At 45.8% G+C, this 14,802-nt stretch overlaps 1 protein-coding gene across 3 annotated transcripts; it reads right to left on the reverse strand.

The window, feature by feature from the left end:
* Positions 1-6,602: 6,602 nt before the first annotated feature.
* Positions 6,603-8,415, reverse strand: LOC147736870 (uncharacterized). 3 transcript variants are annotated; one of them, XM_086953547.1, is made up of 3 exons: positions 7,284-8,415; positions 6,930-7,208; positions 6,603-6,845 (listed from the first exon to the last, which is right to left on the reverse strand). In XM_086953547.1, the coding sequence occupies exons 1-3, from the start codon at positions 7,979-7,981 to the stop codon at positions 6,728-6,730; spliced, it is 1,095 nt and encodes a 364-aa protein (XP_086809673.1). In that variant the 5' UTR covers positions 7,982-8,415; the 3' UTR covers positions 6,603-6,727. The 3 variants fall into 3 exon arrangements, with proteins under 3 accessions (XP_086809673.1, XP_086809672.1, XP_086809671.1); XM_086953546.1 differs by having other exon boundaries at positions 6,930-8,415; XM_086953545.1 differs by having other exon boundaries at positions 6,603-8,415.
* Positions 8,416-14,802: the final 6,387 nt, after the last annotated feature.

Below are 14,802 nucleotides of genomic sequence, written 5' to 3' on the forward strand. Positions count from 1 at the left end.
TTTGCTATCAGTCCACTCTCTCAAACTCAGTTGCCTTTTGCAGCACCTTTAGTACTACAGCTGCTTCCAGGCCTCCTCCCTGTCACGCTGGTTCTCTCTCTTCCTACAATGTAGGATACAGAGTTGATATACATAATATCCTACCAAGTGTCTTTTCAGACACTGAAAGCCTCAACCTTATTAAATACAGCATTACTCCTCCACCCCTATGATTTATAGTCATATTGCGGTCCTTGTTGTTCAGAAATAAAGACTTGATAATAATTATGTGTTTCTTGGAAGACTGAGGACGTTATCCTGACAATAAATGCGTACATTAAATAAAGGTATACTTATCTACACTAATCGTAGGTTGAGACATTTTGCAATGATTAATGATACACAATATAAGTTTGAGACTCTTACATTGATTCAGCACAAGTATTGTCAATTAAATGAACCTATAAGAAACAGGTATAGGAAATATCCCCTTGTTAGGATTTCTCTTTTAGCAGAGTTAATATTTTTTCACTAGAAGTTAGGAGACAGAATTAATTTTTAAGATTCAAAGACCTCTGTTTTTAATGAGATAAATTAACAAAAGGAAACTGTTCCGTTTAATAGAACTAGTATCTCTACTTACAGAGTTAGTGGATGTTTAGGGATCGAGCAAAATATATTATTGTTTAAGTCAATTGCTTTATGGAGAAATATTAAATATGAATGGTTATTTATTTACCACAGACAAATCCTGTGACATAACCTTTAGTGTCATATTGTACTGAGAAAATAATTAAATGAAATGTGCACAGGTTTAAAAGAATATAATTTAAGTGATCAATATAATCGTGTGGAAATGTACTATGAATGTATACTATATATTTGCGATGTTATTCTCATTTACAATTGTTTTGATATCTTGAATGGTTTTCATGTTCTCTTTTTGAGTGATAATTGACATCTTAATTATAAAATGTTATGTGAAGCAAAGTAAAACATATGATAACTGTTCGTCTATCTGTCTTTTTTTGGATAGAAAATATTGTTTATGATAACCCAATAATCATGTAAACAATATTGTTGTGTTGCGTAAACTAGCGCTCTGGCCAAGCTCGATAGGCTTTGGCTTTCCCACCCATGGGTGCCTGGCCGAAGTTCAGTGCTCCATTGCTTAAACTTAAACAGAATTCCAAGTTATTGAACCCCCATACAACCCCATTGGGCATACATGCCGGTGTGGTGTCTGTGCTTTCTTGGTTACAAACAGTTCTGTGAAGAGTTCAGGGAGGCAGTGGTAATTCTAACCCAATTTTGTTCTTTAGCATAGCACTCACAAGTACTGTACTAAGAAAAGACATTATATATGTTTTAAAGTGTTTATTTCGACTGTCTAATCCTGTTGCGTAGTACATGAGTAATAACCACACAGAATATAATTAGAACAGCACTCATGTATGTTACTAGCAGCAAGAATAATATGAACATTTGTAACAAGAGTAGAACGTTCCTAGGAGCTTAGCAACTGGAAGACTACTTCTATGTGCTACACTATGAGAGTTTGGAATAGCTAACTTGCCAGTAGAGTTTCTTGGGACTCAGCAAACTGCATACCTGCTCACATTGGAGAAGCTGTGACTATAAGACTGAAGTTGAGAAAGTGTTCCCTAGGATGGAAAACACACATCAGCTGGGCTTAGCTCTGCTGCTCTCTGTTTGGCTCTCAGCATAGGAACAGATGCTGCAGCCGTCTGGCAGGAGCTCTTGCCATAACCCGGGATGAAGATCTCTCTAATTCAGTGCTCAATTCATGAGTGTTAACCACTGACTTTTACTCTACATTGGGGGACTTCCCAATAATCCGAGACGTAACTGCTATGAACCAGCATGATAAAAATATGTAAAACAAGACGACATATATATTTTTCACATTCACTGTCAGACCTTGAAAGGCAGATATCATGGAGCTGGTAGCATACTTGTGTCGCCTTGTGTGGTAGCAAAGTTATTGTTTGGATACATTGAAACAGTCATGAGTTCCCCGAAAGATAATGACATGCCGCATACCGACCAAACACAGACAGGATAACGTGTTGGGAGTTTACAACAGTTGTGTGTCTAGTTATCTATTTGGAAAAATAATATTGTCTGTGATAACCATATAATCATGTAAACAATGTTTAGGTAATATATGTATTTGTAGTTTTGTGATTGAAGATTGTTGGAATGAAATATATGTGCTTTCAGAATGTTATAGATTAAATGTTCTCTGAAAACTGAACCTTACATTGTGAAGCATGTAAATAAAACAAAATGCACTCCCCAAAAATACTTTATAACCTCTTTTAAGGCTCTAACAGTAGATGTATTACTGTTTGAAACAAGACGGTAGGGTCATACTGGCTGGGCTGGTTGAAGTACATGCAGGGTCACTGGCTTTCGCAGTCTGTTTCTTTCATTTCCCTAAATAGCCTGTTTTAAGATTCAAATGTTAAAGACACAATACATTCGAGCAGCAGTTCTTAACCTTTTTAATTCTGAAGCCCCCCACTGATTCATTACTGTAAACCAGTAATTATTGGATGCTGGGACCTTCGGCCTAAGCTATTTTTTGACCCCCCTTCTGCCCAGCCCTCTGGTGGCCTGACGACTCTATCGCCCCCCCCCAAACTGTAACTACAGCCAGGAACTTAGGCGTCATCTTTGACTCAGATCTTTCTTTCGACCACCATGCTAAGACTGTAGCCGGCAAATGCTTCGGGACAATAAGATCCCTAAGAAAGTTCTTTAACTTCCTCCCCATCGATGCCAGAAAGAGCGTAACAGTGGCCCTCATAATCTCCCGATTAGATTATTGCAACGGCCTACTGGCAGGGACAAAAAAGAGCACTCTCGCTAAACTCCAGAGCGTGCTAAATACAGCTGCTCGTCTTGTACTCAAACTGCCCCGGAGAGCGTCCACCTCCGCAGCTCTTCGTTCCTTACACTGGCTACCTCTCCACAAGAGAATTCTATTTAAGATTCTAATCATCGCCTTCAGATCCTTCAACAAATCCGGGCCCAAATACCTCCTCAAACGTTTTCCCCACTACATCCCCAGGCGATCTCTCCGTTCAGCACAGGACAACCTCATCCTGCCTGCAAAATACAATCTGAAGACGAAAGGAGGTAAAACCGTTAGCCACCTAGCCACCAAGGCATGGAACAATTTGCCCAAACACCTTAGGCAAATAACACAAGAAAAACCATTCAGAAAGGCTCTTAAGACCTGGATCTTCAGCCTCCCCGACGATCTCACTAAAGCAGCCATCTAACTCCCGCTCTGTTCTCAGACCGGCCCTCAAGAACACTCAGCGCCAAGATGCTCCCTCCGGAGCGAACGCCGCGCTTTACAAATACCCCCACAAATACAAATACAAAATACAATACTCAAAAATATAGACACAGGAATACACGAAACACGTTCTCAAATATTGAAATCTTTTGTTTAATTCACAAAAGGGTCACAATTTTCAGTTTTGCTTCTTCATTCAAACCTACTTTATTAATTTGTATTCATTAATATTAATAATATTTAATTTTGTAAAAACGTTTGCAGACCCACTGTGTAGGTCCCTTGGATCACAGGTTGTGAACCACTGCATCACAGAACTAATTAGTGAGGCACAATTCATATAAAAGGGAGGCAAACCACTATCCACAAAATTAAAGATAGTCAACTGAGAGTATTTAGGGAATGTTACCATATCATAACATTTGATATTTCGGCAAAGGAGGTCTAATTTTTTAATAGGCAAATTACTATATGCTCCTCCACAGGTTTCCCATCAACAAAGTGTGGTGTATACAATGGTCGATCTACGTGTGTTCACCATTCTGTACCACTTACAAGAAGACACTAGGTAGCTTAATATATTTGCTACAATAGTGACAGCAGCCAGCAGAAAATAGATAGGATCCCAGGTGGCTCTGCAGTCGGCAGTAAACAGATAGGATCTCAGGTAGAAGGTGGATACTATAACACCAATAAGATCTCAGGTAGAAGGTGGTCACTATGATGCCGCAGTCGGCCACAACCTTATAGTTTACGTCCGTCTTTATGCAGACGAAGAAGGCTGTACACTACTTCTGCACATAATCTGATTCAACAGCACAGCCACGGAGGGTGGCACACTGCTTTTATACAACATTTAATGCAACAGTACAGCCTTGGAGAACGGCACACTGGTTTTGGACAACATCGACACAATGTTGCAAACTTCCAACAAAGGTCACTAAGGAAGAATGGATTACAAAAATAAATTGGAGAATTTTGGAAGTTGGTGAGAAGAATCTATCACTATTCCCCTCTGTTTGAATTGAGGTCAGAACCTCAGGAACCCTCACAACAATGACCGACATAGCTGGGGCCGTTGGTGTACGTACATTAGACCATTTGTCCTACTTATGGTAGACATTCTGACCTACTTGCTTCTCTTCAGGAACATTATGTAAAGACTGGCTGTCTGAAACAGAAAAAAACTAGGAAAAAATGACCCAGACTCCCTTGTAGAAAACTCTCAGTGTATCAAGTACAGTATTTATTGATTTTACAAAAAGCAAAAGCAAACTCTCACTTTAGGAGTAAGACAAAAAAGTCTGTGTGAAACATGGCAGTCACTCAGCAAACTTTAGGTGCTTTTATAATTTAGGGAATAAATTACATTTAGGATCTCCTATACAATCAGCAGTCTAATACCATGAATTCAAATACATTTGTTGTTTTATTACATATCTAAAAACATACATTTCATATTAATATGTAAAATCTAGTTATCATAGTGTACATTTCATAGCCTCATGATTGTTCTTGCTGTATCATAATTTTGTTCAAGTTAATTTCAAAGTAAACTGAGTTTGATCCTGGTACACACCTCTGTAGTGTGGTTTTTAAAGGCTTTTGGATGCCCGTACATAGGCGGTGTTTGGATGTTTGGTTATGTATCATTAATACAGATTTCTAAAGTATTGGGTTTCAAATTTCTTATTCCACTAATGGCCGTTCAAACCACTTGTTCAGTTTAGAACGTGTTGCTGATAACGTGAAATTAAAGTGTGTTTGACCCTCGAGCAAATCCCTGTAGTGTGTTATGTATAAGGATGGGTGTGCTGAAGAGCAGTCTCGTTCCTGTTCCTGAGTGGCTGTGTGGTGGTGTGGTGATGATGATGATGGTCGGCAGCAAGAAGAACATCCTAGACACTACCATTTGTTAAAATGAACTCAGTGGAAAGCATGTGTTTCTACTATCTTTGGCTACTGAAGATGTATCCTTTCTTCTGATGTGCATATTATATCAGTGAACTCCTTCCTCTAAGCGAGGCTGGGCTATAAGAACACTGTTTATTTGGCAGCTCCAGCAACACAAAAGCGGTCAGAGGACGTCCCAACTGCATCACAAAGTTTCACTGCTTGCTCACGAGGCAGCACATACTTTTTATGCCCATTCATTCACTTGCAGTTTATAAAACAAGAGTTTCTTTTTACTTGTAAAAACAAACCTGAATATCATTTGTGTCAAAAATCAGTATCTTTTGTGTTCCTTTACTTCTAAATCCATTTTTTTTCCCAGGGCCAAGGTTCAAGAAATGTAAAGCAGGGAGTCGATAGTTCTGGACTGTAAGAGATGGAATTCTTTACTGCTTAAGATTCTTTACTTATCTGTCAATCTTTCAGAAACCTTTTAAGAACTAAACTTTTTGTCAGCTCTCTCTGTGATCATTACTTTCGTCATCATGCATGGATTCTGTCCTTTCACCAGTTAGGAGTTGGTTGGTTGATTCTCTGTAAATGAGAAAGGTCTAAAATACATTCATATCAAATGAATCTGGCTGTGAATCATTTACAGTCAGTGGGGAGCCAGCAAATTTCACAAGGGTCCAGCTTGATATTGAACACCTCTGGGGAAGTTCCACTATGGTGGGTGCATTAACAGATGCATGTGAAGAGTGAACTTAGCATCATGTATCCCAACTCAGTGCTTCGGAGGTAAATGTTGTGCGCTGCAAGCATTAACTCTCACAGTTACAGGTCACAATTTCCTACTTTGACTTCTTGTGCCTTTGGATGTTGTTCTCTAGCAGCTGTCATTGAACCGGTTGTTGCACAAAATGGCCAGACACCAAAACCAGCTACAAATATTCTCCTGTATGTGCTTGGTAAACTTATTCAAGTGTGTTGTGTTTATAGTTTTTATCACTAACCCCTGTAGTTAGCTGAAAACCCTTCCGTCAAACACTTCAATATCCACTACAATGGTATGGTTTCTCCCCTGTTTGTGTTTGTGTAGTGCACTTGAATGGCATTTCCCCTAAGTGGGTTCGCTGGAGATTTCTTAATGTTGAAGGGGCACTAAAACTACTTCCTCATTCACTGCAGTGGTAGGGTTTTCACCTGTGTGTGTTCTTTGATGTCTTTGTATTTCTGATAATTGACTAAAGCACTTAACACACTCACTGCACTCAAACGTTTTTTCCCCTGTGTGTGTTCGCTGATTATTCCTTAATTTGGAGGAACGACTAAAACTATTTCCACATTCATTGCAATCAGATGGTTTTTCCCCTGTGTGTGTTTGCTGATGTCTCTGCAGAATTAATAACAGACTAATGCTCTTCATACATTCACGGCACTGTAATGGCTTTTCCCCTGTCTGTGTTCACTGATGACTTCTGAGATTTGAGGATCACTAAAACTACTTCCACATTCATTGCAATTCTATGGTTTTTCTCCTGTGTGTGTTCGTTGATGTCTTCGAAGACTTGATAACACGCTGAATCTCTTCACACATTTATTGCAATGGTATGGTTTTTCCCCTGTGTGTGTTCGCTGATGAATCCTGAGATTTGAGGAATCACTAAAACTACTTCCACATTCATTGCAATGGTATGGTTTTCCCCCAGTGTGTGTTTGCTGATGTCTTTGTAGGTGTGATAACCGACAGAAGCTCTTCACACATTCAGTGCAATGGTATGGTTTTTCCCCAGTGTGTGTTCGCTGATGAACTTGGAGTTGTGATAACCGACTGAAGCTCTTCATACATTCACCGCAATGGTATGGTTTTTCCCCAGTATGTGTTCGCTGATGTCTTTGGAGATGTGATAACCGACTGAAGCTCTTCACACATTCAGTGCAATGGTATGGTGTTTCTCCTGTGTGTGTTCGGTGATGTCTTCGTAGATTTGATAACACACTGAAGCTCTTCACACATTCAGTGCAATGGTATGGTGTTTCTCCTGTGTGTGTTCGGTGATGTCTTCGTAGATTTGATAACACACTGCAGCTCTTCACACATTCAGTGCAATGGTATGGTTTTTCCCCAGTGTGTGTTCGCTGATGAACTTGAAGTAGTGATAAATGACTGAAGCTCTTCACACATTCAGTGCAATAGTATGGTTTTTCCCCAGTGTGTGTTCGCTGATGTCTCCGGAGGGTTGACAAATGACTGAAGCCCTTCACACATTCAGTGCAATGGTACGGTTTTTCCCCAGTATGTGTTCGCTGATGTCTTGTGAGATTTGATAATAGACTGAAGCTCTTCAGACATTCATTGCAATGGTATGGTTTTTCCCCAGTGTGTGTTCGCTGATGAACTTGAAGTTGTGATAAATGACTGAAGCCCATCACACATTCAGTGCAATGGTATGGTTTTTCCCCTGTGTGTGTTCGCTGATGAACTTGGAGCTGTGATAACTGACTGAAGCTCTTCACACATTCATTGCAATGGTATGGTTTTTCCCCCATTTGTGTTCGCTGATGATCTTTTAGGAGTGTTAACTGACTAAAGTTCTTCAAACATTCATTGCAATTGCACGTTGCTTCTCCTGTGTGTGTTTGCTGATGGCTCTTTAGTAGTGATGACAAACTAAAGCTCTTGCTGCTTGTGTATGATTTTTCTTTCTTGGTTAGTGTCTCTGGGTCGGGTTTATATTTGTCTGCATCCCTTGGCTGCGTTTCCTGAGGAGCTAACATGGTTGATAAAGCACTTGTGTTACTGTCACATTCCCTGTATGTGTGTGGTATTTTGGATGGTTGATTTCAGATTTCACAATGAAATACAAGACTCACCAACTACATATATTATAATTGTGGCAAGTAAAGCTTCTTTGTAGGTGGTTATGTCTTTAGATTGCAGAATGTTTTTGCATGTTTACGGGTGAAGATTAGTCTTCCTTCTGGTTGAAGCAAATTGGGACAGTCTGTTGTAGATCAGAGACCCTCTCTTTTTCCTTTACCCTTCAGTTGTCTGGCTCCACTCCCTTGTGCTTTTCCCTTGTTCCTGTGGTTTGGCCAGAAAGAGTTTACAATACACCTAGCGTGCTGAATGGTGGTCTGCCATCATTACAGGAAGCAGAGCAATTCTGTATCTACCTCATACCGAACACATGATCAAAGCTGGTGGTGGAGGCCTGTTTATACAGGAAGAGGGTTGTCAGTGTTGTTGTCTTAATTTTCTAGAGGTCGTTTCTTAGTCCTGTGGCGTGGAAGTGCACAGCTCAGACTCTTATATCCACCAAATTGCTCTGGACTGCCTCTTCCAGGATCTATCAGTTTATGTTCAAGTTCCTCAGTCTCTATGCAGATCTTTTCCTATATATTGGACCTCTTTTTTTCCAACCACTTGTTTTCATATTTTCACGATTACTGTCATTATTCACGATCATTGGTGCATTCAAGGCTGGTTTCCTATTGGATGTAAAGAGATTTAAAATCACTAAATGGAAATGTAAGAGAATGTGAATATACAATATTTAACTAGTGGGAAAAGACATCTGGATATCACCATTTATGAAAGTTACTAAGAGATATTTCACCATACACAGATTTTTAACTAAATGTTTTACTTAATTCAGAAAAGGAGGTGATTTTCCGGTGTTCACACAGTAACTTAGCACAGAAAGAGCACACATGGAGTGCCCACTTGCTAGAGGTACAGCTTTACGAAGACGCACATGGCTAAGATTTCATTTAAACAAGAAGGGATTGTGTAAGAAGAGATGGATCAGGATGTGCTGCTGTCACTTCAGTTTCAGGAATCATATAACAGCAGTAACCCTTTCAAGACTACATGACAAAGAAACTCTTCATGAAGTATATAATGAAGGTAACGCTCCAGGAAGTATATAATAAAGGTAACACTCTAGGAAGTATATAATAAATGTAGCTCCATTCACACTCCTTTTGACAGTACTTTCCAGTTTACACTGGAGAAGCTTAAGTTCCAACTCCTGTCTTTACTTTTCTGTTTGTTAAGTTATCTTTGCCACATTCCCAGGGATGGTTCAAGCATTTGTTGGAAGATTGCAGCATTTATTATAGAGATTCCATCACAACCAGTAATATACCTGCGATATCTCTGCTGCCAATACGTGTCTGCGTTTTGTATTTTTCTACCTTACCATGGTATCTGACTTAATGTCTTCTGTTTGGTGCTAGGTCGGTGGATGGAGCATTGGCAGAGTGGAACAAGATGTCCATTGCTTTCAGGTGAGTGCAGCATTTACACAGTTGGGAATTTCTTAAAATCAGCTTCACCTTACTCCCCGTACATCAACTTCCATACTCCCTTATGTCTGTGTACTCGCTCAACAGGGTTCATTGACAGCTAAAGCAGCGGAGTGACTCGATGAACACAGCAGACATCAAGTAATGATCTGATCGACAAACACCATGGTTGGCAGTAGAAGGATCAAGAGTCTTTAGAGAAGCTTGCCCAGGACATAAAAACGGAAGAAGGGCACAGGTAGATACTCATGAGGTACAAACAGAGCAGGCGAACATGTAGGTACATGCTCCTTTTTCGGTCTGTTTCAGGCCTTTACTGGGCTGGGAATTGGGGTGCACTGTCTCTTAATCCTGCGGCTGATAAAGGCACTTGCTGCAAGGGTGTTACCACTTTGACCCTTTACAAGAGGGGAGCAGAGCCTTGGAAAGCACAACACCTGAAGGCTGCCTTCCCTGAGGGGAAGGTGTGGGTCCAGGTGTCACACAATATCATCAAGGGACATAAAAGGATCCTATGAAACACAGCAGCAGCAGAGAGGTGAAATCGTCAGCCCAGATGGAGAAGAGCTGGGTCCTCCACTGTTTCCGGATCAGTAAGTGATATTGAATCTTTCTAAGGTTAGGAGGCATAGAATCCAATCGGGTCAGAGGTAAGACATGGAAGGAGCAACCTCTCATTCTGGCTCTGCTGTGACGAGGGATGTGGGCCAGGTTTAGATTGGTGGAGCGTAGTGTTCTGGAGGGCATGTAAAATTGCAGCTAGGCTGGGTACTCCTTGGTTAAGTTTTAAACAGTTTTCATGCAGTTTTCATGTCTCATAACACCCTATTGAATCGGCTGCAGAGAGTAGGAATCGGAGGCGTAGCACTATCTTGGTTGGAGAGTTTCCTGGCCGGGAGATCACAATCTACCAGCCTGGGCCCCTTTCGTTCCATCTCAAGGGGGCTCACGAAGGGGGTGCCACAGGGCTCATGCCTTAGCCCTACATTGTTTAATGTTTATGTGGCCCCCCTTGCTGAGATTGTGCGGAAATACGGGTTCATACCGGTTTCCTACGCTGATGACACTCAGCTCCTCTACCCTTTCAGCTCCCTTGACCCTAAAATCAAGGGGAATTTTGCTGAGGGTATGAGAGCGGTGTCACACTGGATGGCGAGGAACTGCCTCCAGTGCAATGTAACAAAGACTGAGGTCTTGCTCTTTGGCAAAGCAAATATCCTCTGGACCCCTGACTGGTGGCCACTCGACCTTGGCCCAGTACCGGTACCCAAAACACACGTTAAAAATCTCGGAGTGAAGTTTGATCAAAAACTGACCATGAAAGAACACACCAACTACATCGCTGGTCTGTGCTTTCACACCATTGGTTTACTCAGACGTGTCTTTCCTTTCCTTCCTGCCACATGCAGAAGGACACTTGTACAGGCCCTGGTAACCAGCCGCCTGGACTACTGTAACGGCCTGCTGACATTAGCCAGTACGGATGCAGTAGGCCGTTTGCAGGTGGTCCAGAATACGGCAGCCAGATTGGTCATGGGTGCACCCGCCAGGACTCCCTCCAAGCCCTTGCTGAAAGAACTGCATTGGCTTCCCATACGACAGCGCATCCACTTTAAGATCTGTTGTACGGTACACAAATGTCTGTATGGAGTAAGCCCCAAATATCTAGCCCAATCTCTTGAACTGTACCAGCCTAGCAGGTCCCTGCGCTCCTGCAATCAAGCCCTGTTAAAACCTCCCATCACAAAGAAGACCAGACAGGGTGACCGTGCTTTCTCCGCTGTTGGACCTGCCCTTTGGAATAACCTTCCCATTAACCTAAGAACCACTATAAACCACCTGTCCTTCAGAAAGGCATTAAAAACCCTCCTCTTCCAAGAAGCATTTCCATCCGCATAAACCTCAGGCTACTCTACCTAAAAACTGTCTTAGCTGGCAAAGCGCGGAGATACCCCTCCGGGATTGATTCCTGCGCTTTATAAGAAATTAAAATAAAATAAAATAAATGCATCCATTTGGACAACGCAGTTTTTAGATTGATAAAAGCCAGTCGACGGGGGCGTGGCTTAGCGGGCGATCATGGCGGACGTGGCTTGCTAGAGCTCCCGCCGGCCCGACACTTATCCTGGCATTATCCTGGTCCCTGAACCCTAAAGAGTGTACCACGACCGAGGTGACCCGAACGGACGTCGCTGGGAGCCGTCCGGTGCCCGAGACAACGCGCGGAGACCATCTGGCGCGAAGAGGCGAGTGGGTGCAGCGAGCGGCCTGGTGCCCGCCGGACAGGCCGGGGCCTCAATTTTGGCGTGCCCGGGCCGGACCCGGGGCAAACGGCGCCGCTCCCAGACGGCGCTCCAGGGCTACCCGTTACCAGCGGCCCATCGAGGAGTGCCCTATCTCTCCCCACATTGCCAGCGGTGGGGGCCCGTGCCTCTGTGGGAGCCTTGGTGGAGCTGCGGCCTTCCTGACCTCGGCGGAGCCGGGGCCTCGAGTTTGGCGGCCCCCGCCCATCGTTGTCCCTTCGATCCTGGGACCCTCCGCTGTTGGCGCCTACAGCGCCCTACATCCTTGGGCGCATTCTGCTGCCAGCGGGCACGGAGCTCTTCACTGCAGCCGACCGCGGTGCCGGGCCGTCGGTGCGCGCTGCACCCTCCGCCCTCGCGGACCGAGGCGAGTCGGGCAGGGGCGGCCAGTGCCCGTGACGAGCCGGGGGTACCGGTGAGACCGGGGTGGACCGGGCGCCGGCCCGCTGAGGGGACCGCCGAACTGTGCAGGAGCAGGTGCAGGACATTGTGCCCCTACGTACATTGGGGCTCGCTGGTTCCACTGGCATTGAATGGAGGAGACGGACACCTGGGGAGAGGCGCTCTGGGTGGCGCTTACATGCGCTGGGATCTAGCGGGGCTGCACGACCTGAGTACCTCCCTGTGACCGACGGCTCGGCGACGGCGAGATCCTGAGTGGACTGGTGTGCATCGGCCGCCCCGGCTGGGGCCTGAGCGGAGGACCTTCAAGCGGGGCGACCCCCCTACAGGTGCGTGCTACTGATAGATCGCCTTTGCCGCCGCCATGACCAGGGGCACGGCCGCCACAAAGACTGGGCCAATCGACAAATTTACCGGCCCTGGTGGAAGTGCTGGAGCGGCTGGTGGAGGCCAAAGTGCTGGACCGGACAACGCGGCGCTGCTGACGGCCATCACCCAGTCCCGCGATATGTTAGATGCGAAGATTGGAGCGGTGGGAGCCGATGTGATGCTTCTGCGCCAGGACCTCCGCAACGCAGTCGCTCGCATTACGGAAACGGAGACCAGGGTCACGACAGTAGAGGGTGATGTTGGCGTCCTTAAGAAGAAGATTGCCGACATGGAACAGACTCAACGAGGCTTGGCACTGCGGGTGGAAGATGCCGAGGGGCGGGCGCGACGGAACAACCTGCGCTTTGTTGGCTTTCCGGAGGACTGTGAGAAAGGGCCCATGGATGTCTTCCTGTCTCGGTGGCTGGAGAGCTGGCTGCCCCCGGACGCCCTGTCGAGCTGCTTTGTGGTGGAGCGCGCACATCGCACCTTGACGCAGAAACCGCCGGTTGGGGAGCGACCTCGCCCGATCATCGCAAGGCTCCTTAACTTTCACGACAGGGATGTTATTCTCCGGGAAGCGCGGCTTAAGGACACGCTGCTCTATGACAATCATAAGATTATGATATTCCCTGATTACACCAAACTGGTTCACCAGCAGAGGCATTCCTTTCTGGAGGCAAAGGCCAAGCTGCGAGGTCTCAAGATCCAGTATTCACTGCTATACCCGGCTCGCCTCCGGGTGGTCTTCAACTCAAAGACTCTCTTCTTCGATACACCAGAGGCCGTCTTCAATTGGACTGATGAAACTGTCAGGCTTCGTCCGCACGTCCAGCCGGGGTTGCACTCCGGGTCGCCACGTGGCTCCTCGCAGGACCGGAGCGACCCGCCTGCCAAGGGGAAACGCCATCGCAAATCCCGCTCCCGACGGAGGTCCCTGTCCCGGGATCCCTTGCTGGGGGACACACAACCTGACACAGATTAGCCTGGCGAAGACTCAGGATTGTCGCAGGCCGGGGCTGCCTGCTGGTGGCCTCTCATCGATGTCCATACCCCGTGGCTGCTGAACTCTGGCCGATGGAGCAGCCGTTGACTGGTGCAGTATTGACTCCTTTCCTGGCGGGGGTGTGGACACTTGCGGTCTGACACCCCTTGGTTCGTGGTGCCTTACTACTGATGTTGCTGTTTTCTTGGAGTGGGTTCGGGGTGCACCTTATGGGCTGCCTCCTCCGGATGGGGTTGGGGGGTGGTTCTGGGAGTGTGCCTGGTTGGTTTTAAGGGGGGTCTAGTTGGGATCCATTGGTATGACTGGCTTTAGACGCTGTGTTTTGGGTCTGAAGTACCGTATACCGCGACAGATGCTTCATTGTTTATTGAGGTATTGGGGTGGGGGAGGGGGGTTCTGGGGTGTTTGGTTGCTGGTGGATTGGGTTGGGATTAGTGGGGTAGCGGGGGTTGGGAATGTGTTCTGTGGGATGCACGTGTTTCGTACGCTGTCGGCGGCTGGAGGGCTGGGAGTCTGGGTTGGGTTGCGGGGATTGTGGACACGGACCCATTGGGACAATGGCTGACGCCCCACGACTTGTGCCATCTACTGCTCTCATGCGTGTATTGAGCTGGAATGTCCGGGGGCTCCTGGACAAGATCAAACGGGGGGCTGTGCTTCGCTGGGCAAAAAGGGACCTGGCTGACGTGCTCCTCCTCCAGGAAACGCACATGCTGGGTAATAAGGCTCTGAGCCTGCAGAGGTTTGGCTTCCACCAGGTGTTTCATGCTGGGTTCGCCAGGGGCTCGAGGGGGGTGGCCATCCTGGTTCACAAACGATTAGCCTATACCCATGAGCGTCAGTGGCTCGATCCGCAGGGCCGGTTTGTGTTTGTGCAGGGGAAGATTGGTGTGGAGCCCGTAATCTTTGGTAGTGTGTATGCCCCCCCCCCGCTGCAGTGGGCCCTTGCGGAGCGACTGTTTACCCTGTGGGCCGAACTTCCCCGTTCTCTGGCGGTAATTGGTGGCGACTGGAACGATGTGTTGGATGTGGCTCTGGACAGGCAGAGGAGGCAGGGGGTCGCGGCTGCGGCCTCGCCTACGAAGCTGAGTGCAATGATTGATGGACTTGGATGGGTGGATGTGTGGAGACACCTTCATGCGGAGAGACGAGAATACACCTATGTGTCTGCTGTGCATGGCTCCCTTTCACGCTTAGACTGTGTATTT

This window comes from Lissotriton vulgaris, chromosome 1_2 (genome assembly GCF_964263255.1).
Source record: "Lissotriton vulgaris chromosome 1_2, aLisVul1.2, whole genome shotgun sequence".
NCBI classification, from domain to species: domain Eukaryota; kingdom Metazoa; phylum Chordata; class Amphibia; order Caudata; family Salamandridae; genus Lissotriton; species Lissotriton vulgaris.